The sequence below is a fragment of the Crinia signifera genome, chromosome 12, assembly GCF_055691185.1.
Source record: "Crinia signifera chromosome 12, ASM5569118v1, whole genome shotgun sequence".
Taxonomy (NCBI): Eukaryota; Metazoa; Chordata; class Amphibia; order Anura; family Myobatrachidae; genus Crinia; species Crinia signifera.
This window is the reverse complement of record NC_139228.1, coordinates 40,686,274-40,714,168: the sequence shown is the minus strand read 5'-3', so window position 1 is coordinate 40,714,168 and position 27,895 is coordinate 40,686,274. Positions and strand designations below refer to the sequence as shown.

The 27,895-nt window shown below is 43.5% G+C and overlaps 1 protein-coding gene across 1 annotated transcript in view; it reads left to right on the top strand.

Moving 5' to 3' along the window:
• The window catches only part of HIF1A (hypoxia inducible factor 1 subunit alpha), a 46,171-nt gene extending 23,247 nt beyond the window's left edge, over positions 1-22,924 (top strand). Inside the window, exons 2-15 of the mRNA XM_083167322.1 lie at positions 6,787-6,977; positions 8,399-8,544; positions 9,745-9,829; positions 10,223-10,335; positions 10,710-10,912; positions 11,455-11,561; positions 12,798-12,945; positions 13,268-13,494; positions 13,586-13,851; positions 14,492-14,614; positions 14,927-15,303; positions 16,564-16,672; positions 20,206-20,326; positions 21,604-22,924. Of these exons, the coding sequence (XP_083023448.1) occupies positions 6,787-6,977; positions 8,399-8,544; positions 9,745-9,829; positions 10,223-10,335; positions 10,710-10,912; positions 11,455-11,561; positions 12,798-12,945; positions 13,268-13,494; positions 13,586-13,851; positions 14,492-14,614; positions 14,927-15,303; positions 16,564-16,672; positions 20,206-20,326; positions 21,604-21,755 (2,368 nt within the window). The 3' untranslated portion in view covers positions 21,756-22,924. The remainder of the gene's footprint in view (positions 1-6,786; positions 6,978-8,398; positions 8,545-9,744; positions 9,830-10,222; positions 10,336-10,709; positions 10,913-11,454; positions 11,562-12,797; positions 12,946-13,267; positions 13,495-13,585; positions 13,852-14,491; positions 14,615-14,926; positions 15,304-16,563; positions 16,673-20,205; positions 20,327-21,603) is intronic.
• Positions 22,925-27,895: the final 4,971 nt, after the last annotated feature.

Sequence of the window (27,895 nt, the reverse complement as noted above, 5' to 3'; positions counted from 1 at the left end):
ATAAGCCCTCAAACTCCACTCTGGGTGTATCTTTTTCTCTGGATTCTTAAACCCCGTACACCAGTGATTTTCAACCTTTTATGAAATTGCAGCACACCAAACAAGGCTAAAGTTGTCATGGCACAACGTTGGTCCCTCATAGAAAAATAAAACCCACATATTGGCCCCCACAGTAATTAAACAAACACTAGCACCCACAGTAATATAAATTGGCCCCACAGTCATTAAATACTGTACATTGGACCCCAGTAATATAAGCATACTGGGCCCCCGCAGTATTAAAACAAACCTATTGCCCCCATTATTACTAGACAGTGACTCCTACGTCTAAAGACAGGTGTGACAGCAGACTGTAACTAATGCGGGGTACACACCAGGACGACCCGCTCACGATGCACATCGTGAGCGGGTCGTCATTGTCTCGTCCGACCCGCTCACGGTGACGCGGGGGGGGGGGGCACGACCCGCTCACGATGTGCACCATGAGCGGGTCCGATCCAATGGCGACCTGCACCCGGCAGTATGGTCGTTATTCAGATCCTACCTGCAGCAGGTAGGATCTGAATAACGACCGACCGACCCGCGGGACCGCGCATCGGATCGGTATCGGTCTACACCAGGACAGAAAAGGGCCCAATCACCACACAATCTACATCCAATTGGTCGGAATTGGATCTAGATTGAGGGGATCGGGCCCTAGTCGTCCTGGTGTGTACCCAGCATAAGGGGTAGATGTATGGAGAAGTGACCCAGACCAGAAGTGGCTCATGGCAACCAATCAGCACTGAAGTAATATCAATAATTTACATAATATAAAATTATACAGAGCAGCTGTGTCGCATGTGACTTGTGACCATATATTACGGCACGCGTCTGAGCAACTGGCTGGCCTGAAATAAGATCTTTAGTGGCCACGCACGTGGCAGCCCACTTGATAACTGCTAGTGTGCTGCGGCACATCAATAGAAAAGTAAATTGCTGCTGTACACACTGTGAAAAAGGCAGATTTTTTTTGCACTATAATTTTGTTAACGATGGTGTCGCACACAGAATGATGATCCCTTCGAAATGATGAATGAGTTAACCACTCCGGTGCGCTCCACTAGTGTGCCGCCCATAGCGCTGTTATCGATACCAGCATATCGTTAGCATTGTGAGCTGCAGCCTCGAAGCGAGCATAAAAAGAGGGGTTTTTTTTAAATATAGGCTCTAAGTATAGGCTTCTCTGATCTGTTTTCTCATGGACCTGCATATTCAATTGGTGTTCAGTTGAAGTCTGTTTCAAATCCTGTCCTTGAGACCTACCGACAATACATGTTTTCCATATTTCCTTGCTAGAGCAAAGGTGTAGTTATTACTCGCTGACACATTTTAAAAGAAAAGCGGTTCCAATTATTTAATTTGTGATAGGATTTTGTGCATTGGTGAAGGCAAAAGCTTACATTGATCATCATGATGTTTATATACTGGGTGCTGCTGGTTTTTAGGGGGTATCTTAACTGCCCAGTATCCCTTGTTTGTTGGTACACCCCTGCTTGAAATATTTTTGTTTTTGTTTTAGTGGTTTAGGTTGTACCAACTATTAAGTAATTTACCAAATCTCCATACGTGTGCTTGTGGCCTTTGTATGTTCTGGAAACCAAATCATTAAACAGGAGGAAATAGCGTATAGTTGTATTTACTGGTGAAAAGTTGGGTGGTGGAGCGCCATTAATTTAAATAATGTATAATGTGACCAATTGGGTATTACATTTAGTCAACATTTTAATATAACATATCACATAGAAACCATAAAATCACAATATATACTGTGCATGCCTTTGATAAAGTAATCTGTGGATGACGAAACGCGTTAGCTTACACACCCTACTGGACCCCTGTGGAATACAAATTTTTATCCTTACTTGGACCAGCTCTCCAATTTGAATATATCAACTGGACTCACAAATAAAGGGACACCACCACCTGCTGAACTCTTGAAGGCCTCCATTCCGTGAGACGTGTACCACCTTTCCTCATGACGGGAGTTTACAACATCAGGCTACAAGTCAGGTTTATGGACACCCGCCAATCCAGTAACATCTTCCAAAATTAAGAGAGCGATACCAGGAACAAGTGAGACTTTTTATATCATTCAATTCCACATCCAGGTCTTCCATATAGGGGTGACTATTGTCTTTTTTATGAACATTGTTTCTTTTGCACAGTATATATTGTGATTTTATTTTTCCTATGTGATATGTTATATTAAAATGTTGACTAAATGTAATACCCAATTGGTCACCTTTATACATTTTTTTTAATTGTTAGCGCTCCACCACCCAACTTTTCTCCTTTTCTAGCTCCAGCTATACAGGGGCCTTACCACCCCAGGTGTGAGCAGCTCTGCAAATACATACTCATCTCTCCAAGCGCCTCTTTATATCCTCTACCATCTAGGTGGTAGAGTATATGTGACCCTTCTTTTTTCCTTGTATTTACTAGTGTATGCAATCTGGATTGGTTTTCTCCCTCTGCACAGGTAGTAGTATTATTGGGTAAATAGAAAGTTAGGAAGCGCTTGAGAGATTCAAACAAAGTTATTAAGTAGTTTCTGTAACAGTGTGGACAATATAAATGTTGCACAATATCAGACCGGTGTAGTGAAATAACGTGACACCTGCAGTAATGTCTATAGCTATGCTATGTATATATGGCTTGATGGAACCAGAGTTGGAGGAATGGATTTAAATCTTCCTCCTAAGATCCCATATCCCTGACACTTCCCATGTGTGACGGTACCACGCTCTGCATTCCCTTACATTGTGCTCCGTCCTGTCAGTGTTCTGCTCATGGTGCAGTAAGACTTGAAAGTAAAGTTCCGGCTTGTGCCCAGCAAGTTACCCTTGCACACAGCCTCTATTCACACATCCCAAGTGTTCCAAACCTCTCTCTTACATTTTATTAATACAGGAACACTAATGCGTTTGAGCTTTTTTTTTTATTTTACCATATGCGTAGCTTTTAGTTAATGGTCTGTCAGACTCTAGTCTGGTATGGGTCATTAGGTGGACCAATATTGGGTTGACATGCATTGGGTTGACCACTAAAGGTCAACACTGGCAAGGTCAACATGAGTTTTTCATGATTTAGTCCTGAATGTCGACATGGACAATGTCTAAGTGTACTGCATCTCCTTGCACGGCCCTCTGCGCTCACCATGCTGTGGGCGCGGTGCCTCTCTACACTTGACACACTATTCTATTCTCCCTGCACCCCCCTCTCATTTCGTCCTAATGTTTGTGTCGAACTTCCAACCCTGTCGACCCAATGGCTGTATACCCTCTATTCCCCTGTTTTTTGTTTTGTCATTTATATTGCCACTGTTTTTAAATTAGGCAGTATTTATTATTGTACATTTCATTGTAGAAGAGTTCATGTCTTAATACTAGAAAGCTGCTGATGGAAGAGGGCGGCGAGAAGGTGCGAGTTGGTCAGTTTGAGTCTTGGCTTCTGTTCTGGGTAAGGGGTCCCTTTTATTTTATGACCAGTGGAAGGGGATAAAATGTTGAGACCGATTCATAGCAGATAGTGTTTATAGGGGGTTTTAAATGTGTGCAGATAAGATGAGTACCTATTTAATTGTTCCAACAGTGGGAGAACCCAGGAATCTGCAAAAACAGCCACAGAATTCATTTTTAGCTGCAGTTTTAGACCCTGCACATTTTTTTTTTTATATAAAAATTACACTCTGCATGACTGACAATGAAGCCGAAACTGGACACATTGAACAGGTGTGTGGTAATTTTTCTTATTTCCGACTGTCGGGAATATCTGCACACATAGAATAGCCTCTAAATCTGAGAAATGGCATTTTGGGTCCCTTACCACAAAGCGATATATTTCTGGCACATATAACCATTAAATAAATACCTTTTCTTCCCTTTGATGCAACCGTTCCTTTACTTATTTTACACAAGACCTGCTATCTGATGCTCTCATCCAGTCTTAATATAGCATCACAAACTTGATCTTTTTTTTTTATACTTGCCTGTATTTCCAACTTCAAGAACAGACTGTCCTCCACTTGACAGGTGCCATTGTAACAAGGTAATCCATGACACTCATTCACCTGAATTGTATCATATTATATTTTAAGGTTCCCACAATTTTACGCGACTTCTCCCCTGGGATACATTACATGCAGCCCTTCTGCACGTGATCCCCACTTTCTGCCATCTGGAGTGGGTCCGACACAGATCATGTATGATCTCCAGGTCCGATCCAATTCCCACGAACCGCGCATTGGCTCGCATGTCAGACACATCCGATATGGGCCCGGTCTGTCGGAATTGGGGGAAATCGGGCCCAAATTGGACAAGTGTATGGGGGCCTTAAGCTTTGACTATTAATATACTGTAGTTAAACATACATTTGTCTCGTTATTTAAGTACTCTGTTCCCCTTTTTATGTACTGTACTTCTGCATCTCCACGCTGCTGTTTTCTTATTTTACATTGGACAAAGCCATTTTCTTCATTACCTCCATTAACTAATGCAAACCTGATTCCCTTGAGTACAGCTTTGACTTTAGGGGAAAACAAGAAGTCACATGGTACAGTACTAGGTCTTGTGAGCATTGAGATTGTTCTAGCACTGTAAAAAGCTTTTATTGGCCATAAGCTGCTCAGAGAGCTGTGTGGGCTAGTGTATTGTCCTGATAGAGAACGAAACCATTTTTCCACAACTCTTGCCTCTTTTTGATTCTTTACTGTAAATTTTTTTTTTTTTTTTTTTTTTTTTTTTTTTTTTTTTAAATTGTTGTTGTACTGAGGATTCACTGGTGCTCCTTCTGGTGCAGTCTGCCAAAGGAACACCCTTGGTATAAAAACAAGAACATGGCTTTGAATTGGCTTTGACTTGATTTCTTCATTCTTAGTGATGGTGTTTTCAGATGCATGGACTGGCATTTTATCTCGGGATCATACTTGAAGATCAATTGTTCATTGCAGGTGGTAACTTAATCTAACAAATGCAGATCCCCCAAAATCGGTACAAATTTGCCTTTTTTTCTTTTTGGAGCCTTAAAAGCACAAACTTAGGATCTTGTTAAAATCTTGGTGCAAAACTTGCTTTAAACGGTTTTGTTAATGTTTACCATTTCTGCTATCATTTGTACGCGGAGTCAACAGTCAGTCCGAACAATTTTTCAAATATTTTTTTTTCCAAATTTTCATTGGTTTTGATGTGCAAGGCCTTCTGGGATCATCCTTACGATGCTGGGTACATATTAGATGATATGCTCCATAAATTATATCATTAACTATTTCCTTTGAACTCCCTTGAGTGCCAGAACAAAATGACCTGCGGGAACGTGCATTTTTTGTCGACTTAGTGTGTGCATGCTAGACAATTTGCAAAAATCTTAGAATGTGTATCCAGCTTATGTCTTGGTTAAATATTAAAAGACTTGGTGGGCATTATTGTACATTTAACCTATACGTTTTTTAAGTTCATGTATTGCTCTACTTTTGGACAAAGACGCATGGACAAAGCAAAATTTATTTGAACGCTGTGCGAAAGTAAACAGTCTGTGCGAGAGGGCTGAAACTTGCAGAACCATTCTGGCATAGTCCAAAGTCAGCATTGCCTCCATTCCCTTATAATTCACTCAGTCTGTTTTTACAAGTACAGTCTTGTTTAATAGCCACACCTTGTATATTACTACGTATCACACATTGCAGAGAATAGGATGGACCTATTTAGTTTCCACCTCTCCGCATGAGATTCCACTGTTTAGGAAGTAGGTGCTTCTTAAGATGCACAGGCGACCGGTAACAGTTTGGCAATTGTACTGTGTAGGTTGGCAGTTTCATATGGGGGGGGGGGGGGCTGGCAGATTCTGTGTATACTCACCGTTTTAAATGGCTGCCATCTCTGCTGTGTTCACATCAGGAGCGGATCATAAAGATGTGGGATGCTCCTCAGCCGGGTATTGGACTGGGAAGGTAATATCCTGTCAACTGCAAATTTGTTTATATTAGATTCCGGAGATCATGATTCATTTTCTTTGTTGTCTGAAGTCACAAACCATAAACTCTATTTGGGAAAGGTGTGTTTTTGTACAGTGATGTGCTGCTCCTTACGGTCTACAACCAGAATGTAAAATGCTGGCATTGTAACAACGGATACCCCCCTCTACTTTCATTGTATTGTAGAAAGTGCAAAGTTCCCTAGAACGATCTTGCATGTAAAACAAATAGGCTAAAACATACTGTGCAGAACTGTACTTTGGCCAGATTCAAATTTTTATTAAGACTGAAAGGAGAGAGAGAAAAAAAAAAAAGCACTGTGGATTGTTTTGCATTCATTTTATTTATCCATAAAAATGGTGATTCCATTGACAAATACAAAAAACAAGTCCTGCAACGATATGGGAATTGTAGGAGTGCATACGGAACACTCAGTTCTACAACAGTAATATTGTATTATGGTAGTTACCGCCTCTTAGTACATTTCTACCCAGAGCCGGCTTGTATGGCTTTGTGTTAAGGTGCCCATACACGCTCCGATCCCGGCGTGCGTTCTGGGCTAAAATAGCATCCATCGTATCGCATTGCATGCCTTGTGCATGCGATGAAAAGCCAGTACAAAAAGTATGTGCAGCACATACTTTTTGTACTATGAGATGCCGCGGGAGCGCACACATCGCACCGCCGGGATCGGAGCGTGTATGAGCACCATTAAATGCAGAGTAAATTGCATCACATTCTGTCTTCTTGGCTCAATGTATAAAATCTAATTGCAGGATCAGTTCAGAGCGTCGGAAGGAGAAATCCAGAGATGCGGCAAGATCTCGGAGAAGTAAGGAGTCTGAGGTCTTTTATGAACTATCCCACCAGCTACCATTGCCTCACAATGTCAGCTCGCACCTGGATAAAGCCTCCATAATGAGACTCGCCATCAGTTACCTGCGCGTTAGAAGACTGCTCGATGCTGGTAAGTGTGAGGAGACACCGGACAGTTTGCGTGTTCTGTGCTGGGATTCCATTCTCTGAGTGCTGGCTATGCATCTAAGGGATGCTCCTAGCAGAACGGCTAGTTTCTCCAGTGATGGCAAGGTTCTAGGGCTCGGACATTAAGCACTTTGGCTATTACTCTTAAGCAGCATCATAATAGATGCTGGATTCAGCCCAGCACCAGCTTCCATGATGTTGGTGTTTTTACAGGTTTAGCTGCACAGATTTAGAAACTACTTAATCTACACAACAGCAAAGCAGCTTCTAAAGCCGAGGGTTTCAGCTGTGTTCTCTTGACATTGAGGAACTTACTGTTTAACTCCCAGTTGACGTAAAGAGAAAGACAGTAGTAAACAACTTTTTATTCCCTGTTAAATAATATCCATGGGGTTGGTTCAGTTATGTGTGAGTTTGCAAAAGCGAGTGTATGAAACACAATCATTTCTCATGCGTGCACCTAAGAATGCAGGATCAAATTAGGAATGCCGGTTCGCCTACTCACTATGAGGTTGCACGACTTCTGCCAAATAAGCATGGGAAAGTAGGGAAATTGTCCTGGGGCTCAAAAAAGTGACGACTGTTCTAGCTGGACCAGAAGGCTGTGACCATAAGGAAAGTTATTTTTCTTACAAAGTGTCAAATGGATTATAAACAAATGTGATTCCTCCAAATGAATGTCTTTCCAGCATTTGGGGTACAGAAAGGAGGGGGGGGGGTTTGAAGGGAGTCCCAAAATAGAGGGAAGGTGGTACTGTCTCAGAACAGACATTCCTGATCTCTCCCCCACAGGATGCTGGTGTCAGCATGTTTATGGTCCTCAGACTGGCACACTAGATATAAGGCCACTGGGAGATAAATGAGCCAGGTGTACAAATGTCTGGTAACCCCCGTCCATAAGTAGACAGGGCAGCATCATCATTGGCAGGGGTGTCGCGATCACACCAGTGTCAGCTGCGACTTCCACCTGCTGCAAACGCTGCCTGCAGCTACATGGGGAAGGCCCAACTCTATACGACTGCCCCACTAACCAAGCTGACTCTAGATCAGCAGGGAGCCAGCTGGAGCCTGCACATGGGACCTGGTGTCTGGGAGGATCTTGCGGTGACCCCACGTGCTACAGGCTTCCAAGAGAAAGTTCCTGTGGTCTGTGCGTAATTCATCGGGTTGCGGTGCCCCAATTTTTGTACTTTTTTTTTTATATATATATATTTTTTTTATTCCACCTGCCGGGTGGCCCGGAAAACGTGGATTTTTCGGGCGTACTTGATGAGCAGGGTTGAGAATAACTGGTTTATAGCAATTCCAAATAACCATAATCAATGTTCTGCTATTACTATGATCCTCCTTTTAAAATTGACATATGGTTCTTGGTCACAAGTGATATTTACTTATTTATTTTAGGCGACTTGGATGGGGAGTCTGAAACGGAGAAGCAGCTGAATTGCTTTTATCTGAAGGCATTGGAAGGATTTGTTTTAGTACTGACCGAGGAAGGAGATATGATTTACCTATCGGAGAACGTCAACAAGTGCATGGGACTTACACAGGTAGGCGATAACTCTTCTTTCCAGGGATAGTTTCAGTGCCTGAATAAAGTTTCAGGGCACCCAAGGCTAATGCCCATGCGACGCACCATGTAATACTGCTAAGCAAAGAGCATTGTGCCTATTCAAGCTCAGGAAATGGTCATCAATAAAACGCTTGTGCAGGTAGTAAAGTTTATACAAAAAAAATCCATACGTTCATTCTAACCAGCCAGATTGGATAGCTAGTCGTATGGTGTATGGGCATTTACAAGCCTTTTTAAGTCATGTGGCCACCACCAACAGAAGTCTTGGCTTCTAGGCTCTAGCCAAATAGGCTAATTTCCCCTACAGTCTCCCTCTCTGCTATACTCCGCACCCAGCCACTGGGCAGCCAGTTTGTTTGGTGCCAGTGGTTCCCCCAATTATTTTGCTTGAGAGTCGCATCATAGCGGCTTATAACCGCCGGCGTGGAGAACACTGGTGGTGGTCACTTTGTAATTTGACCAGGCTGCCGCTGAATGCAGCTACAGCTTGTCTTGGGGTCCACACAATATTTTTATCTGGGTGTGCTCGTCAGTCTTTGTACTCCCCTTTTGGTAGACTATGCTGATACTCGTTTTGTGTTAATGGTTCTGCTTGGATTGCGTTTATCATGTCTTCCCAAAGCAAAGCTCCCGGGGGGCGGAGGGCTCCTGAGCTGTACACTTGCAGAACCTGTGCGACTATTTTTGCCCAGGACCCAGATCATGATGCACAGTTTTAATTTCTTCTCAGCTACTCTACAGGCGATGCCCTAGGCCACCCTCTATTCAGTTGATTATGCATCTGTGCGGGCCAGTTTTCCTTCTCTTTGCTCCTGCCGTGGGATTGCTGAACTAACTGCCTGCCTGGGGGTGGGGGTATAGCTGAAAAAATCTTTCTGGTGCTCACTCTGATCTCTTCAGTCTATACCCGGTGCCCCCTATGGACTCTTAAAAAAAAAAAAAAAAAAAAAAATTTAAGGAAGGTTAAAAAAAATCCTGTGTTTGGGGGGAGTGGACTACAAACACGGCTGTGATGATTATGGATAAATTTTCATTTGTCATTTGTGGTAGGATTAGAGCTAGGAGCTCCTGTGGATAAATTCCACTGGTGAAAATTCAGGGCCAAATCTAGTGAAGGAATTATTGGACAAGTTTACATTTGGCTCACTTGCTAAATTGTTCTTGTTTTATTTGACAGTTTGAACTTACTGGGCACAGTGTGTTTGACTTCACCCACCCTTGTGATCATGAGGAACTGAGGGAGATGCTGACCTATAGAAATGGTGTGTACCTGTATCGTTTATATCTTTTAGTGACTTGCTGCCGCCATTACTCATATATACAGGTTGAGTATCCATATATCCAAAAACCGTGGTTTTCAGAATATTTAGTTTTTGTTCTTTGTTTCTGACTTTCTGATATTATTTCTAAAGCTTAAAATGCCTGTTCTGTGAAAAAAAAGTTCTTTGACTACAGCTTTTGTTCATTTGGTGTAAGTGTGTGTGTCTGTGTGTGTGTTTAATCTGAGGAAAAGATTATATCACTTTGCAGATCAGACTGCCCGTGGGGTGCTGTTTATCTGCGTTGGCAAGCCTCATTGTTGTAAATATGTGAAATTGTCCTTATTAAATATTTGTCATTCATATTAACCCATTCCTCTTACCACCTCCTTACAGGACCAGCAAAAAAGGGTAAGGAGCCAATCACAGAGAGAAGCTTCTTCCTACGGATGAAGTGCACGCTGACTAGTCGAGGCAGGACAGTGAATGTAAAGTCTGCCACATGGAAGGTAAGGAAAAATGTGACCAGTGTCCTCACAGGAGCCTTACTCTGTTATTTATTAACCATGGTCTCCGGAGTGACTTTATTATTATTATTATTATTAATAATTATTATTAGGGACAAAAAAAAAATGCTTTTCTGCCAAAGTGATGTGCGTGTACAGTAAAGCTGGCCCTACTTACTACAGTGCTAGCCTCATCTTTTCAGAGATGTTGGGTTGTGTGTGTGTGTGTGTGTGTATGTGTCTGTGTCTCTGGTTGGTTGGTTAGTACTGAAGTGTATCCATCGCCTTCATACAGGAAGTTGCTATTTTTAAATGTGTATGAACACCTCTGTATTCTTCTGTTCTGGGAGACCTGAATGATGATGTTCTGTTCTCAGGTTCTTCACTGCACAGGGCACATGCGTGTGTATGATTCCTGCAATAAGCAGAGCCACTGCGGATACAAAAAGCCTCCTATGACTTGCATGGTGCTGATATGCGAGCCTATCCCGCACCCGTCTAATATTGAGTTTCCATTGGACAGTAAAACCTTCCTCAGTCGCCACAGCCTCGACATGAAGTTCTCATACTGTGATGAAAGGTACGCAACAAAATGTAGGTTATTGCAGTTATCGTCCTCTACCCTGGTACATCACTGCCACCTATTGGCCACTGAGTATATTATATTATATGTAAAACTATACCTGGTCCCTAGTGTTTTTTTTTTCTTTTCCTACTAATGGAATGCCTTGAGAATTCTCATCAGGAGGTGGCCTGTGTGCAGTGGGCTCCCATTGGCCCCTCTGAATCTTGCCATGTGCCAGCATGCAGGTCCTCTTTCCTAGGCAGCACCATCTTCCCAGTGATATTTCCGAAGATGGCACACGCTCACAGGACAGCAAAAGCTGTAGCACAGGGACGGTGTCTTTGCTTTTACAGTTTGGCATCCTCTTCCTGAAGATGTCACTGAGAACATGGCACCCCCAAGGAGGAGAGGGGCCTGCTTGCCAGCCATGTATAAGTGTATTCTGGGGGCGGTATGCAGGGTGCCCATTATAAATATGCCTTTTACTTTTTCTTTATTTACTCTACTGTGCTAGGCAAAAGAATGTCCAGAAACAAATCTGTTTATTTTTTCTCTAGGGTGACAGAATTAGCGGGCTATGAGCCAGAGGAGCTGCTTGGACGATCAGTGTATGAGTATTATCACGCCTTGGACTCTGACCACCTGACCAAAGCGCACCATAACAGTAAGTGCTGGGAAGAGTGTTCAAATACACGGATATCTGAGGTGTCAGAACGCCAGCTCAGTGCAGAGTGCCCCTGATGTTATGACGTTACCGGAGTGCTGTGACGAGTCCCCTGCAGCTGCTGTATATCAGACTGTAATGCCGGGGTTACTGCTCTGTACCGGCACATAGGCTGCTCACAGCACCAAGTACAACCTGAGCGGCTCCTGGACGTAGTGTGTGGGGTGTAATAGTCTGATATGGGCGGTACAGAAGCTGTTGTGTGATGCTGCTGCATTAATATGCCACCCGAGTACGTGGTTCAGAGGCGATGCGCGCTCCCCTTTTGTCTATATCAATTAGAAAAATAGACAGGCAGGCAAGACTATATTGCATACAATCTAGTAAATCGAATGTGTTCACTATGAAATCAATATCAAATGGAAAGATCTAATGCCAAATATAATGGAAAATCAAATCGAACATAGAATCTAAAGCAAATCGAAGCTTGTGTACAATCCTTCCGTCAAATCCCAATAATAAAATAAAGGGAACACTCCCTTCATACACTAGTTTTCTGCCTACAAAGCAGCCCCCCCCCCCCCCCCCCCTGATCCTGTTCTAACTTGTTGTTTGTACCTAGTACCCACTGTTACAACACCAGCTTATCTTAATGGTCTGATGTATGCTGTGTTATTTATGTGTACAAACTCCTCAGGGCCTCATTGCAGTGTGTATAGAAGGCCTATTTGTCAATCTGTTAAGGGGCTTGCACGCAGGGTAACACTGCTGTGCAATGTAGATCCCTCGGCACACAGCGCTGCACAGCAATATGTCAGCACTGTGTCAGGGCCATTGAGAACACTGACTGGCGATTTAAGTAGACTTATTTAGCATCTCCAGGCGATAGTTGGGCCACGTATCGCTATGACTCCTACACACGGAGCGATGTAGGTCTGGTGAGAATGCTTAGTTAATGCCCTGAAATCGCCCATATGTAGGCCCCTTTAGGAAACCTAGTCTATGTATATAGATGTGAGAACTACTACACTGGGCCTTAAACAACAGCAGTTAGGCATGCAGAAATCATTGGATCCTACTGGTAACAACCAGTTGCATCACTGTACAGCCACTTCAGGAAAGCATAGGGTGGGCAATTTTTTTTTTTTTTTTTTTTTATTAAAAATAGTATGTATCTGTATTTTTTTCTTTTAAATGAACCAAGAGATTTTGTTAATTTGGGTTCTATTTCCTTAGTGTTCACAAAGGGACAGGTGACAACAGGGCAGTACAGAATGCTGGCCAAACAAGGCGGCTATGTCTGGGTGGAAACACAAGCCACTGTTATATACAACACCAAGAACTCGCAGCCACAGTGCATTGTGTGCGTTAACTATGTTCTGAGGTAAGTGCTTCCCATCAGCACATTTCCTGTATCACACCGATCCTACATAACCTTGCAAAGCTGAAATGCTAAGAATCCTCTGGCCCTGCTCCCAGGGGTTCTACTGCTATTGGTCAGAGAACAATACCTTCATTATGAGAGGCCATTGTTATTTTAATTAAACCAATGAGCCGTTTAAACACTGCATGTGAATACAAGTCTTTGTTGAGCTGCAGCTTGGAATATTCTTGGTTTGACCTATTTAATCCACATGTGCATATGCCTCGATAGCGATTTAATGATGGTCTTTTGTTGTATTCTTTTTTTTTTTTTTATTCATTAGTGGCATCGTTGAGAAAGAGCTGATCTTGTCCCTCGGCCAGACAGAGCCCACTCCTGTACCCGCTGAGTCTTCCGAAATGAAAATGCCTCCAATCTTCACTAAACTGGATGAAGAGAATGTCTCTGCTGACAGCCTGTATGATGAACTGAAAGGAGAACCTCATTCGCTCACTGTTCTTGCCCCAGATGCTGGAGATGAGATCATTACATTGGACTTCAGTTCTAGCGGTAAACCTTTTTTAATATTATAAGATCTTTCTGGATTCATGCTTTATTTATGTATTATATTTAATTTATTTTAAAACCTCCTTTTTCTCAGATTCTGAGCAGCAGTTTGACAGTGTCCCATTGTACAATGATGTAATGCTGCATCCAACCACTAAGCCCGTAGAAAGCATGCTGGTGTCACCGGTCCCAGCTGCGGAGAAGCCAAAGCCTCTACGCAGCGATGCAGACCCAGCTCTCAATAGAGAGGTGGTAGTAAAGATGGAAACAAGACCAGAACAGCTGTCATTGGCATTTACCATTCCCCAACTCTCCAAGTCTTCCAGCCCATCGCATAGCAGCAGCCAGAACTCTACAGAGGTAAGGACAGGGCTGAATTGGGCCCTTTAGCAGAAATACTGGCGTACTTAAGTGCCCATTCAATTTTGTAGAGCATTGAGATTTCACAACCAAAAGCAGAAATGGCGCCAACACATAACACACTATGCTATCAAGTGGTTATGACGGACAATATCAACACATTCCCCAAAAAATTATAGTAGCGTTGCTTTAATTGTGGTTCAATCAATAGGTTTGTTAGATTATGAAGTGTAACTTAAAAACTCCTTAATGTTGGTTAGTATTCTTTAAAAAAAAGTCATTTGTATAAACCACATCAATTTTTGCAATTTTCTGGGGTAGATGCATGAAGCAGCAACAAGGGAGGAGAGAAGTGAGCCAGAGGATAAGTGGCCCATGGCAACCAATCAGCTGCTCTGTATCATTTTATATTATGCAAATAGTAGATGGTCCTTCAGTGCTGATTGGTTGCCTTGGACCACTTCTCATCTGGCTCACTTCTCCCTTATGACTTCTTCATACATCTAACCCTCTTTTCTTTGCCCAATTGTGGGTTATAATTGGGGACCTTATGAAATGTTTTCTCACATTCTATAAAGTGAATGAACCATTACCGTGCCATTAGTTTTATTAAGCAGCTATTCTTGTCTTATTTCTGCAGCCCAGTACCCCTGCTGAATATTGTTTTGAAGTGGATGGTGAATTTTCCGGAGAGTTCAAGATGGACCTGGTAGAGAAACTTTTTGCTATAGACACAGAAGCAAAGACTCCATTCTCTACACAGGTATTGATTACACTGGCCGTGTAGCTGGAGTATTGTCCTATGTTCATGCTGTGTTCTGATTATCTGTGCCACAAGCTCACATGATTGGGTGGCACTTTCAGCCACTGAGCTGTAGCATCTGCATTGGCAAAATACTTCTGTTCTGACATTATTGTCCTCTCTGTGGTAGCTCTTTGAAAACTCTTAAAAATATTTTCGATGTAACCCTATATTTGAGTATAGGAAATGTTTTATCTGGTTTAGCTAAACATGAAATGTTACATAATTACCCTTAGTCGAGGCATTGTGCTGAAGAATGTGTTTCTACTACAGGAAACTGATTTGGATTTGGAAATGTTGGCTCCATACATCCCAATGGATGATGACTTTCAGCTGAGAAGCTTCGACCAGCTTTCTGCCTTAGAGGGTGAATCCGTGCAGCCCCTAGGAATTATGACGAATTTGTTCCAGCCGTCCACCGCAGCCTCCACTGCTGACTTAAAGCCAATCACTACTGAAGCAATGAGCGACCCCAAAACCATCATTGTCCAGTCACCCGCACGAGGGGTGAAAGAGATTCCGAGTGCCCCAGCCTCCCCGTATAATGGGAACCGTAGCCGCACAAGTTCTCCTGTAAGGATCGATAAAACAGTAGAAAAGGACAGGTCCCGTCCCGGAACTCCAAGTATACCTGCTCCATTAAGTAAAAGGTAATTCGTGTTGTTGAACTGCTTCTTTAATCATCATATTAAATCAAGAGGATTGCCGACGAAATATCACATGGGATTGTGCTTTATAAAAGGTTAAAAAGCCAAAGTCACCTGTGCAGTATTTGAGATAATGTAACTAAAGACATTCTTCATTTACATAACATGTCACGCAATTTCAACATGTTGGAAACCTGGAAGTTTTATTCAGCTTCTGAAGTAGTTGAGCCTTTGGCGTCTTAGCAATGTAACTTAGCAGCCTGCTGTTGTGGCAGAGTTAAGGGAATTCCGTCTAGGTCTGTACTGGCAACTCCGGTATTTGGCATAATGGTTGGTTTGCTGAAGATGCAATGGACTATTCTGGGCTCTTTACCATTAATACAATGAAACAGGATACGGTCACTAGGTCGACATGGGGAAGGTCAAAAGTGAAAAGGTCAGCTTGGAGTTTTACTTTTTTTTTTTTTTTGAACCGACGTGTGCCGACAGGCGGTATTTCATGGCCTACCATCCACTAGGGCATGGGTCTTCAACCTATGGCCCTCCAGATGTTGTGAAACTACATGTTCCAACATGCATTGCCACATTTTTTCCTATAAGAGCAGGCCAAAACTGTCAGGGCATGCTGGGAAATGTAGTTCCAAAACATCTGGAGGGCCACAGGATGAAGACCTGTGCACTAGGGCATGGTGGGAGAATAAAATAGTGTGCCTAGCGTAGCAAGCAATGCTAGGGGACGCGGTTCTATGTTTCAGTGCACATGTTGACCTAATGACCCTGTCGATCTTCAGTCATGTCAACCTTGTGGTGTCTACCTAGTTTAGTTACTGTCTGAGCAATGATTCATACCCAATGAAACTGCATAGCCTCCCAGTCCTGTTACTAATAGGAATGGTTACTACCACCAGTGTCTGTCTGAGGTACTGTATATAGATGATACCCATGCCAACAGATAGGTACATATGTGATCTCTGGTTACATCCTCTATGGCCCTGCTTACACCTCTGTATGCTAGTCTCTGCCTGTTCTATGACTTAATTTGCGTTGTGAAATGATCCTCTGCAAATATAAACTTAGCAGCAGAACCGGGAATAGCTGTGGAATAACAACCTGACACACATGGCAAAATACTAGATACAGGGGTTGGCTCTTGTGCAAAACTGACTCTAGCTGTGTAGAACATTATTTCCAGGTAATTCAAGCACACTGGTAACTGCATTAAGCTGTTTACATGTTGACCAATGTGGGTTTTCTTTTTTACAGACTTACAGTCCTGGATGAGGAACTAAATCCTAAAATGATTGCATTACATAATGTCCAGAGAAAACGTAAAATCGAAAGTGATGGCCCTCTGTTTCAGGCGGTGGGAATGGTAAGTTTTGGGAGGGCACATTTTACATTAGAAATTTAGGTACTTGTTTCCTAGCACGGCGCCCGTCGTGGTAGATCGCATACCTTAAGTTAAGGTATGCGATGGACGCGACTTTCTGTCAATTAAGTGGCTTTATTGCCGGCAATGAGAAAATCTTGTTGATCGCGTCCATCGCATGCCATTATAATGGCATGCGATGCGACCAACGCGATTTTACATAGGGCTCAATATTAATTTAGCTTTCAATGATAAAATTGCGATAAAATGCGATTTTACATAGGGAACAATGGGAAATGGGCCAATGGGCCCAATTTTTGATTGTATATGCACCGTCATGGGTTTTAAGTATGTGAAATGTCCCCCCATTGTTAACGCCACCCCACTATTGACGGCAACCCGAAGCGTGGCGAGCGCAGCGAGGCCGCGGTACGCGTCCTCCAACCTTTTCATACCCCCACTATCCGCGTGGAATTGATTTTATAAAGTGTGGCGAGCGCACCGAGCCCGAAGCGTGGCGAGTGGACGAGTATACCTGTGAAGTTATGCGCTTCCCCTCGCGGGGCTCGCTATGCTTCGGGCTCGCTGCGCTCGCCACACTTTATAAGATCAACTCCACGCCGACGTGGATAGTGGGGGGGGGTATGAAAAGGTCGGAGGACGCGTACCGCTGCGCTCGCCACGATTTGGGTTGGCGTTCATCGTGGGGTGGCGTTAACAATGGGAGGGGCATTTCACCCATGAGGGGGTATGCAAATAAAATTGGGGTTTCGGGGGCTTTTTACATTGGGCCCAATGTGAAAATTGCGTCCATCGCATGCAATTTGGTTGCATGCGATGCGATCGACGCGATTTTTTAGGTCCCGATGCTTGAGAAAAAAAATTGCTGGTGCCGTGCTAGGAAACAAGTACCCACATTTATATTACAAACCGAAAAAAAATACTTTGTTCTGTCCATTACATATTCTGTCGGCACTGTAATGCCTATTTCATATTATACCAGACACCATAATGCCTGTTACACATTACGGGACACAAGTGCTGCTTAACAACATGCTCGTTGCCAAAGGGGTTTCATGCTTGTTGCTGACTGGCTATTACATGCTCATTGCCCTGCTGTCTGTGGAGGGGGGTTTAGCCGGCGGGAAGAGCTGGAGGGGGGTTTAGCCGGCGGGAAGAGCTAACAGTCAGTGCTTGTCAGCGCAGCGGGCTGCAGCTTGAAGAACTAACACGCCGCTATCCTCAGACGACTTCAGCGTAATATAAATGTAACATTTAATAAGCATGTAAATGTAACCTTTTTAAGACCGCTATGGTCTTTTCATCGGGATATACAAAGGGGATGCGGTCATTTGGTCTACTGCATTATGGTCGACAGTCATTAGGTCGAATCCATTAGGTCGACATGCTAAAAGGTCGACATGACTCTAGGTCGACATGGGAAAAGGTCGACATGATTCTAGTTCGAAAGGTCATTAGTTCGACAGGTCATTAGTTCGACAAGGTCATTAGTTCGACATTGTCTATGTCGACATTCACAAGGTCGACATGGAATTTTTCACTGTTTTTTGAGCCAACATGTGCCGACAGGCGGTATTTCATGCCCTACCATCCACTAGGGCGTGGTGGGAGAATAAAATAGTGTGCCGAGCGTAGCGAGGCACCGTGCCCGACGCATAGCGAGCGCAGCGAGCGATGCGAGGGGATGCAGTGCACTTTAAACTGTGTCCATGTCGACTGTGTTGACATTCAGGTAAAAAAACAGTGAAAAACCCCATGTCGACCTTGTGAATGTCGACATAGACAATGTCGAACTAATGACCTTGTCGAACTAATGACCTTGTCGAACTAATGACCTTTCGACCTAGAATCATGTCGACCTTTTCCCATGTCGACCTAGAGTCATGTCGACCTTTTAGCATGTCGACCTAATGATTCGACCTAATGACTTTCGACCATAATGCAATAGATCAAATGATCCCAACCCATACAAAGATACTAATATAATGCCCTGCTCCGCACAAGGTAAGGCTGCCATGTACTGTAGTTCCTGCTTTAAGCCTGCAAGTGGCGCTTATGCTGTAGTGAAATGCTTGGTATACACATCCATTACATTAGTGGGCTCCCAAGGTTGTAAAATAGAAAAGACCTAATATCATTCTCCACAGTAAACTTTTTAAGTCTGACTTTCCTGTGATTGTGGGAGTGTCTTTTTAGGTTGCGCTTTATAATATTAAAAGAAAATCTGTGTAATGCTGGCCATACACTAAACAAATAAGCAGACAGTCTGATCAGCGGGAACAATGGGCTGTGAATAATTGAGTAGTTCTTCTATACACTGTACCATTTATGGCAGCAGTGGGGAACCTCCTGCCTGCGGGCCGTATATGGCCCCCAGGAGCCGGTCTGTGCAGCCCGCCCACCCTCCCGACGGTCGTACAAGTCTCATACAGGCGAAATCTCGCGAGAGCTACCGACCTCTCGCGAGATTTCGCCTGTATGAGACTCCCTGCACAGCCGCCTGACCACACAGACCGGCGACTCGTAACCTGCGGCAGCCGCCGGAGCGTGGGGCGGCTGCCGCAGGATGATTTGTAAGTTGTTGTTTTTTAAATGGCCCCCAAGGCATTATGCCTCCTTGAAAATGGCCCTCAGACCTCAGAAGGTTCCCCACCCCTGATTTATGGTCTTGAATGTAATCAGCAGAATGATCAAGACAATCAAGTTATAACTACCATTTTTTTTTTCCTGCCATTCTCAGCATTGCTGATGTGTATATACACTAAATGATAATGGCTGTCTATACACTTAATTGGAACAATTATTGTTTAGTGTATAGCTAGCTTTAATAAACTGTATCTGGTTCTCATTATTCATAGCGTCTAAATTATTAAACCCCCCCCAATGGACGTCCTATATATAATGCTTCCTGACAATAGTCTTTGGTCTCCCCCTATCCTTTTGGAACCCAAATTTATATGCATGGCTGGCTCCTCCCTAACCATAAGGTTAAGATAGCACTTACCCTAACCTCCAAGAAGGAAAGGAATAGACCAGCACTCACGTTTTGTTGAAGAAAAGAATTGTATTGGCAGTTACAACATAATGTACAAGCAGGCTGACCCAACAGCCGTTTCAACTGGATACCTTTCCAGTTTTCATCAGGGACCCCTGATGAAAACTGGAAAGGTATCCAGTTGAAACGGCTGTTGGGTCAGCCTGCTTGTACATTATGTTGTAACTGCCAATACAATTCTTTTCTTCAACAAAACGTGAGTGCTGGTCTATTCCTTTCCTTCTTGGAGGTTAGGGTAAGTGCTATCTAAATCATTTTCTAAGGACCCTGCACCCCTCCTTCTATCAATGTTACTCTGAGTGCCGTCTTAAACATGCTCTTTAACCATAAGGTTATATAATTTTTTTATGTGATTGACTAGATGCCTCTCTTGTGTACTTCTAGAGCATATTATTTTTGTGTTGCACTTATTTCTAAAATTGCATTAATAATGATTCATCTTTTTTTTTTTTTTTATTAGGGAGCACTATTCCAAACGAATGTTGACCCAGGGCCAAACTCTTTGTGGAAACGTGTAAAAGGGGCAGACCTGGAAAAGCCAACTGGAGCAGAGCAGAGAACAATCCTCTTATTGTCCACAGGTAATGGACGATTTCCATTCTGTCTTCCATATTTTCCCCCACGGGCTAATTAGTCAAAGAAAATGGATGACCATCCATAGATAAAACCATCTATGGTCATCATTCGCATCCATGGCTATCCCTATGGGAAAAAGGACCATGCGCACACACCCAAAATTTTGGGGGCATGGCCTATACTCCCAACAACCCCCGTTTTCGCTGCTGTGAGGGAATGGACCACAGCCCCTCGGTCTCTGGAATAGACGCTGTGTGCATGGCACAGCATCTATTTACCACAGCAATGGGCTGGGGAGGAGAGGTAGACACATGGAAAGGTAGACCTGAGTTTTTGGTGTCAATGTGGACAAATTAGTGTAACGCTTGCGGTGGCCTTGCTTCGGGCTTGGTGCCTCGCTCTGCACGTCACACTATTATATCTCTCTATGCCAACATGGATGGAGTAAGAACAAGCAGGTATAAACAAAAATCATGAATAACTCATGATGACTTTGTCAAGCGTATTCCTTTTTCACGCTGACCTGTTGGCCTATTGCAGGACTACCTTTTGGGGTAGACCTATTGGGGGATATTCAATCCTTAATCCGACTGTCAGGACAAATCCTACAGATGGATTAACGGCTGTTTTCGACCCGTTCCAACTGCGACTAACCGCTACGAGTGTCGTAACGGCCATGTTTTTTGGTCGGAATCGGCCGTGAACTCGACAATTGGCGACTGTTTCCGACAGTTCAGATTCAACTTTTAAAAAAAGCTGAATCTGAAAGCCTTCAATGTTGTTGGAAACTGCAGCATTGAATAGGCAAATGAATATCTCCCCCCCCCCCCCCATTGACTTCCTATCTAGCCACTGTAGAACTATCAACCGGAACCAGTTGTTCTGGAGTGCATTGTTTCACCAAATACATACAGAGGAAAGTGTACTTTGATTAGGTGAAGTAATCAAATAACATATTCTCGTGAAATCCTTGCGGGCTTCCAGACTTTCTGCAGAGAGATTTCAGGAAATTGCTGTACTGTATGTCTATGTACTGTATTTGCTGGCGTATACTTTTTTCCCCTGAAAAACATGCCTCCAAGTGGGAGGGTCGTCTTATACGCCGGGTGCACTTATATAACAAACTCTATATTTTGAGTGGAAATGTTGGGGGGTCGTCTTATACGCCGGCAAATACGGTATATATAATATATATTTAGCCATTTAGATTTAAAATGTAAACTTTTAACATGTTATATTGAAGCTATGTCTGTTTTTTAATTTTTGTGTGTTTTGCTTGTAGATATGGCCAGTCGATTGCTTGGACAGTCATTGGATGGCTCTGGGCTTCCTCAGCTAACCGGTTATGACTGCGAAGTGAATGCTCCAATACAAGGAAACAGGAACCTATTACAGGGAGAGGAATTATTGAAGGCCCTCGATCAAGCTAACTGATTCATTTGTTCTACTTCTGGACACTTGTGAACCTTCTCCACCCAAAGCAGTGTATTTATATTTTCTAGACCTTATATTAGCAGCCTGTCTACAAGACCGCACAACTTCAGTTAGCACCATTTTCGATTCCACCCCTGCTCTCCAATCCGCTCCACATTTTGGTTTTTATTATTTTTCTTTTTTAATAGTACAAATCTCTTCCTGTTTTATCCATTCAGATACATATTCTTCATACAAATGTATATCAACTCAAGTTTTAATATGCACCTTCTGTTTGTTTTTGTTCATGCTTAAAAGAAATGGTCACAGAATATTCTTTAAGTCTAAATTTATCTATTTTTTCCTTGTTATTCCAGCAGAATGTTAGCTTCTTTCTGTTATTAAATGTCGTCCTTACATCTCCTGTCTTATGCACAAGAAAGAACGCTTTAGCAGCGGTGCATTGTAGTCAGTCGCACAATATATATTTTCTTAAGAAAACAAAAAATACCAGCAGTTCTTCGCGCAATATAAATTTTAGTTTCTAAAAATATCTTTTTGTGTTGGATTCCTTTTTTAGTTCTTATTGTCTCTGATCATGTTAAGGCCTGATGTATACCATTGTTAAACAAGTTATATAGACTCGTTAGTGCAACGTAAAGGTAGAGAATTAAAAGACTATTCGCCACATGGTTTGAAGAGGGTTATTATCTGGTCAGCTCAAAAATCATTACGTAATTTTCCTTTTAGAAAGGGAACCTTCACGTTTAGAAGGCTGAAAGTAAATTCCTTGCTTGTAGTTGTAAGAATCCATGCCAATTGTATATGAAATCTGTAGTCTGCTGCCCACTTGTAGTAACTTCAGAAAACCATGTATTGCTAGCAGAATTGTATGATACATCCAGTTTGCTTGGTATTTGATTTTAAGCACTTTCTCCGCTGTCAACATCCTCTCCTTTTTATTTTTTTATTTCACCTAAAGTTCGATTTGTAAGACTTTTTAGAACCTTAAGGGGTTCTTTTTTATCTTTCAGAGGTTGTAGTAGTTACTTAAAGTATCTGCTCAGTGTGATTTGTATGTGCAAAATGTTTTTCTCCATTTATCTTTTTTGGCTCTTTGTGGTTGGATCTAACACTAACTGTATTTTATTACATCAATAAACATACGTGGACCAGGCCACTAAATGCTAGCAATGCCTCTTGTGTCATATAGGTCTTCAAGTCTTAATTAGCGAGTGCGTTCATTTATTAGGTGCCATTAATGTTCCACAAAAATATATACCGCTAGTTTCTGATGGAACATCGTAAATATTTTGATTGTAGGATGCTGAGACTGTCTGGACTAAACCAGGAGGGTAATATGAATTGAAACGCTACTGAGGGAATTGAAGAATATTTGATCTAGCAATTTAAGATTCCATGCGGCTTGGATAAAGAATCATGGGGAAGGATAATGACATTTGTTTATAAATTTATATTTGTGACTGGATGAATACGTTAATCAATATGGAACCATGTTAGTGTAATCTAAATCTTAAATAAACCCTTTTAAAACTCTTTGAAATTTTGAAGACTAAACTTGGGATTTCAGTTGGTTAAACGAATCCAATATTGGTTGATGAATACATACTGGTAGACGCTCATTCGGTTCAGTTATATCGAGTGCAAGAAAAGGAGGGGTAATACAGAGGAAGAAAAAAAAAAACAATTCCCCCAGCACAATGAACATCAGTAACCAGATTTAAAAACTGAATGGTAGTGGGATTCAGAAAACTTTTTATTACATATATTTGCCAACACATGGTTAAGCCCCCAAGCCACACATTGGGGGTCCCTATTGCTATATCTATTCATAAGATTGAGCGGTTGCCAGTGGAGTACTCCAAAGATTGATGCTTGAACCAGTAATAGAGATTTTTATTGTGACGTGTCAATCATTGTATTATCAAGTTAAAGACTGCCTTTTTGTAGATGGCATAGTTTATGTTCAGGTTCGACAAGCTGCCAAAGTACAGATGATACCTTCTGCTCTGGAAGAAAAGTATTTGAAGAACAGAATATGCGCAAAAACTGGAGGATAGGAGGTTTAGGGACAATTTGAATAATTACCCTACTAAAATGCTAATGTGGTGATTATAATTTAATCACGCTTTTAAAATATATTCTAAATCTGGGGAAATTGCCAATGTTTAAATATGTCAATGATACCTGGGTACTACTATGGATCAGTGCACACAATCACAACTACAAGGTATGATTATGTAAGTTGGGATCAAGACATACCAACAAATAAGCTTATTCAGGACCATATATACAAACAAAAGGGCAAAACAAAGCCTTTTCCCATATTAAAGATGGCAACCCCAGGTTTTCTTCAACACCCACCGCTCACTGTGACATCATAAGAAAAAGGAAATGGTACTTGTGTATTATCACAGCGCCCAATTTTTTTTTTCTCTGTGATTTTCTGCCGATTTGCATGCTATTCCATCCTTGCACACCCCCAATATCCAAGTTAGCCCGAAGCGTGGCGAGGGGACACGTCCTCCCGACCTGTTCATATCCCTACTATCCACGTCGGCGTGGCGTTGATTTTATAAAGCGTGGCGAGCGCACATGGATTACAAGTATTCAGCATCCCCTCGCGGGGCTTGCCACGCTCTTTAATCAATTCCATGCCGACAGGGATAGTGGGGGAATGAACAGGTCAGGAGGACGGGTACCGTGTCCGCTCGCCACGCTTCGGGCTGACTTAGTGCAAGGATGGAATAGCATGAAAATCTGCAGCTAAATCGTATGTGATTTAGATTAAATCGGGCGTCGTGATAATACACAAGTACCAAGGAAATAAAAGTCAACAACTAACATGGGCCCTTATTCTGGTTCGGACGGTACGGCCCGCGTGCGGCCGTACCGCCGATGTTTTTATTCTGCACATGCGCAGAGGTCAATCTGCGCATGTGCAGCCCCCTTCGCCGCAGACGTATTTCGTCCGCCGCAAAGGGGGCGTATAGGGGCGTGAGGGGCTTCAGACCCTCATTTCCCTATGTGTACGCCCCGCGTTTCATGGGCGTTCCCATGCAAACGCGGGGCGTATGCATGGTAATGAGGGTATGACGCAACTCATGGGGGCAGAAAGCTGACGTCGCCGGATGTCAGCTCTCAGCCCCCATACAAGCTAGCACACGGACGATTGTCCGTGTGGTCTCAGCTTGCGGGAGCTGCTGGGGCGTGCGGACCTGCCTTCGATGGTCGACGACCATCGAATGCAGGGGGCAGCTCCCACCATGGTGGAGGCGTACGCCTCCACCATTTTTATGCGGATCGCCAGCCGTCCGTGTACGGACGGCCGTGGCGATCCGTCTCGTGGGCGGGGATTGGTTTGTGCGGCCGGAGCACCGTGTGCGGCTCCGGCCGCACCAACCAGAATAAGGGCCATGGCCACCCCTTGGATCCCTGAAGAAGGCCCACAAGGGCCGCATCGAGTTGGAGAGGAAAGACTACTCCACACCCAGCACATATATACAAAGTGTCCTCTGACTGCAGAGCGCATGGCACCCCGCATGTACAGTGACCACGGCAAGTGAGATATCGGGATACCGATATCCTGGAAGTCTCGTCCATCTGTGCGAGGTGCTGTGGTATGCAAGCCCCGGCAGAAGACGACAAGCCGACGAGGGACGCTCGAGGAAAAGGACACAGAATAACCGATAAATTGGGTGCACCACTTGAGGTTGGGACGCAAGTCTCTTGTGCTACCTTTCTGCCTCAAGCCCTGATTTCCAGTAACTTTCACCCCCCTTCCTCCTCATCCGAATACCTTCTTCCCCCACACCCACTAACTGCACAATCTCCGCCGTGAGAGTACCCACTGTGGAGAAGTTCATCCACTGCCTGCACCAGCAGCATAGAGTATTGCCTGCGTTATTATCATTAACAAGTATTCCATGTTCTTTTTATACAACCACTTTCTTTTCTGTTTTTGATTAATCACCTTTTTACTATTCACTTTTGGTACTTGTGTATTATAGCGGCGCCCCCGATGTGCATTGCACAATGTTTATATCGCGTCGCTTGCATTAGCATGCGATGCGATTTTTGCCCCCTATGCGATGAAAGATCGAATAAGCACCATAAAGGGTGCTTTTAAGCACACTAATGGGTGCTTACAATGTGAAATGCACCCCCACACCACCCCCCACCCCCCCACACTATAAACGTGAACCCGAAGCGTGGCGAGCGGACGCGGATACCTTCACAGGTATCGGAATCCCCTCGCGGGCTTCACAGGTATCCGCTGCGCTCGCCACACTTTCTGTTCTCAACTCCATGCCGACGTGGATAGTGGGGGTATGAAAAGGTCGGAGGACGCGTACCGCTGCGCTCGCCACGCTTCGGTTTCACGGGTGCTTATACAATGTTTAATCGCATCGCATTGTATGCCATGTACAATGTTATACAATTTAAAAATTGTATGACATTGTACAGCATCGCGTCGCATCGCATACCATCGTATGCCTTATGGTATGCGATGCGATGGGCGCCGCCAAAATACACAAGTACCTAACTTTTTTTTTCTTGATGTATCATTTGACCAGCTCAGTGTGTGCGTAATACGGAGACAAATATCAGCATTTGGTTGTTATTGAGATAAGGCAGTGAAACCAATAAATGTCTGATAACATTTATGCTACACACCTACTCAGTTACCCTTATTTGTGCACACCAGATGCATAATAGAGCAAATTCAATGATTAAATAGGATCACCTTCGATGTGTCACTGATGCGTCTGATCCGACAGATCATATGTGCTGCAGGGTCTGATGCTCATGGGAACGCGCATCGGATCAGATGGCAAACCCATCCGATTTGTCCTGTTTTCATCTGATAATCTATCGAAATTGGATTAAAACTGGTCAAATCAGACCTGTGTATGGGGGTCCTTAACCGTTTGAGTGCCCACATGTGCAGCATACTTTTTGTACTGTGTGATGCTCGCGAGAGCGCGCATCGCATTGTGTATGGGCACCTTTCGAGAAGTATTTTTGTTGAACGTATTGCAAATGGCAGGTGTTTATCTTTTAAGACGCCACCTCTACCCATTCACTTGAGGTTCTGGAAAGCTGATATTGGTGTGTGGGTGGTGGTAAAGCACTTGCACCGGCCCTGGTGTGTATGCAGCTCCTTACCTCTCCTCCCCAGCCCATTGCTGTGGTAAATAGATGCTGTGCCATGCACACAGCGTCTATTCCAGAGACCGAGGGGCTGTGGTCCATTCCCTCACAGCAGCGAAAACGGGGGTTGTTGGGAGTATAGGCCATGCCCCCAAATTTTGGGTGTGTGCGCATGGTCCCTTTTCCCATAGGGATAGCCATGGATAGTGGTATACTATGCGAATGATGAGCATGGATGGTTTTATCTATGGATGGTCATCCATTTTCTTTGACTAATTAGCCCGTGGGCCAATCAGAACCTGGGGTGGGGCTAACAGGTGCCAGGAGAAACGCTATACCCCTTGTTCTGGCCCGTTAGGGGGAAAAAGCCTATTTGGTTATGCTTGCCATCGATGGAGGGAAACCATTTTGTGCTCACCCATTGATAACAAAACTATTCTAAATTGGGCATAAATCATCAATGATTTCGAATCAACGATGGTCGATGGCACACACCCTCCAACATGGCCCATTCTATTAGGTACAAAATGCTCTGTTCATGGCCATCTCTTCTAATTACCGGCCCTCACATGTTGGGAGATATGCATGCAACCCTATTGTTATTGACTTGATACTACCCTACACAGTCACAGGCACTCAAGAAATTATGGTCCTAGAGCAGGATCATCATTAGCACATCATTCTAGCCTGTCGCACCTCCTCCTGCTGACATACAACGCAAGCCAAGCAGCCAGCACGCGCGCACTCCCGTCTATATAGTAGTATGTATATACTTCGCTGTACGGGACGTGCGCAGTCGCACACACAGCCGCCTGTCTTACCTCTCCAGATGTGGTTGAACTACACATCCCAGCATGCCCTGCAACAGTTTCAGTATGGCCAAATAGCAAAACTGTTGCAGTGCATGCTGGGATGTGTAGTTCAACCACATCTGGAGAGCCGAAGGTTCCCCATCCATTGTTCTCGCGAGAAGGAAACCCGGAAGT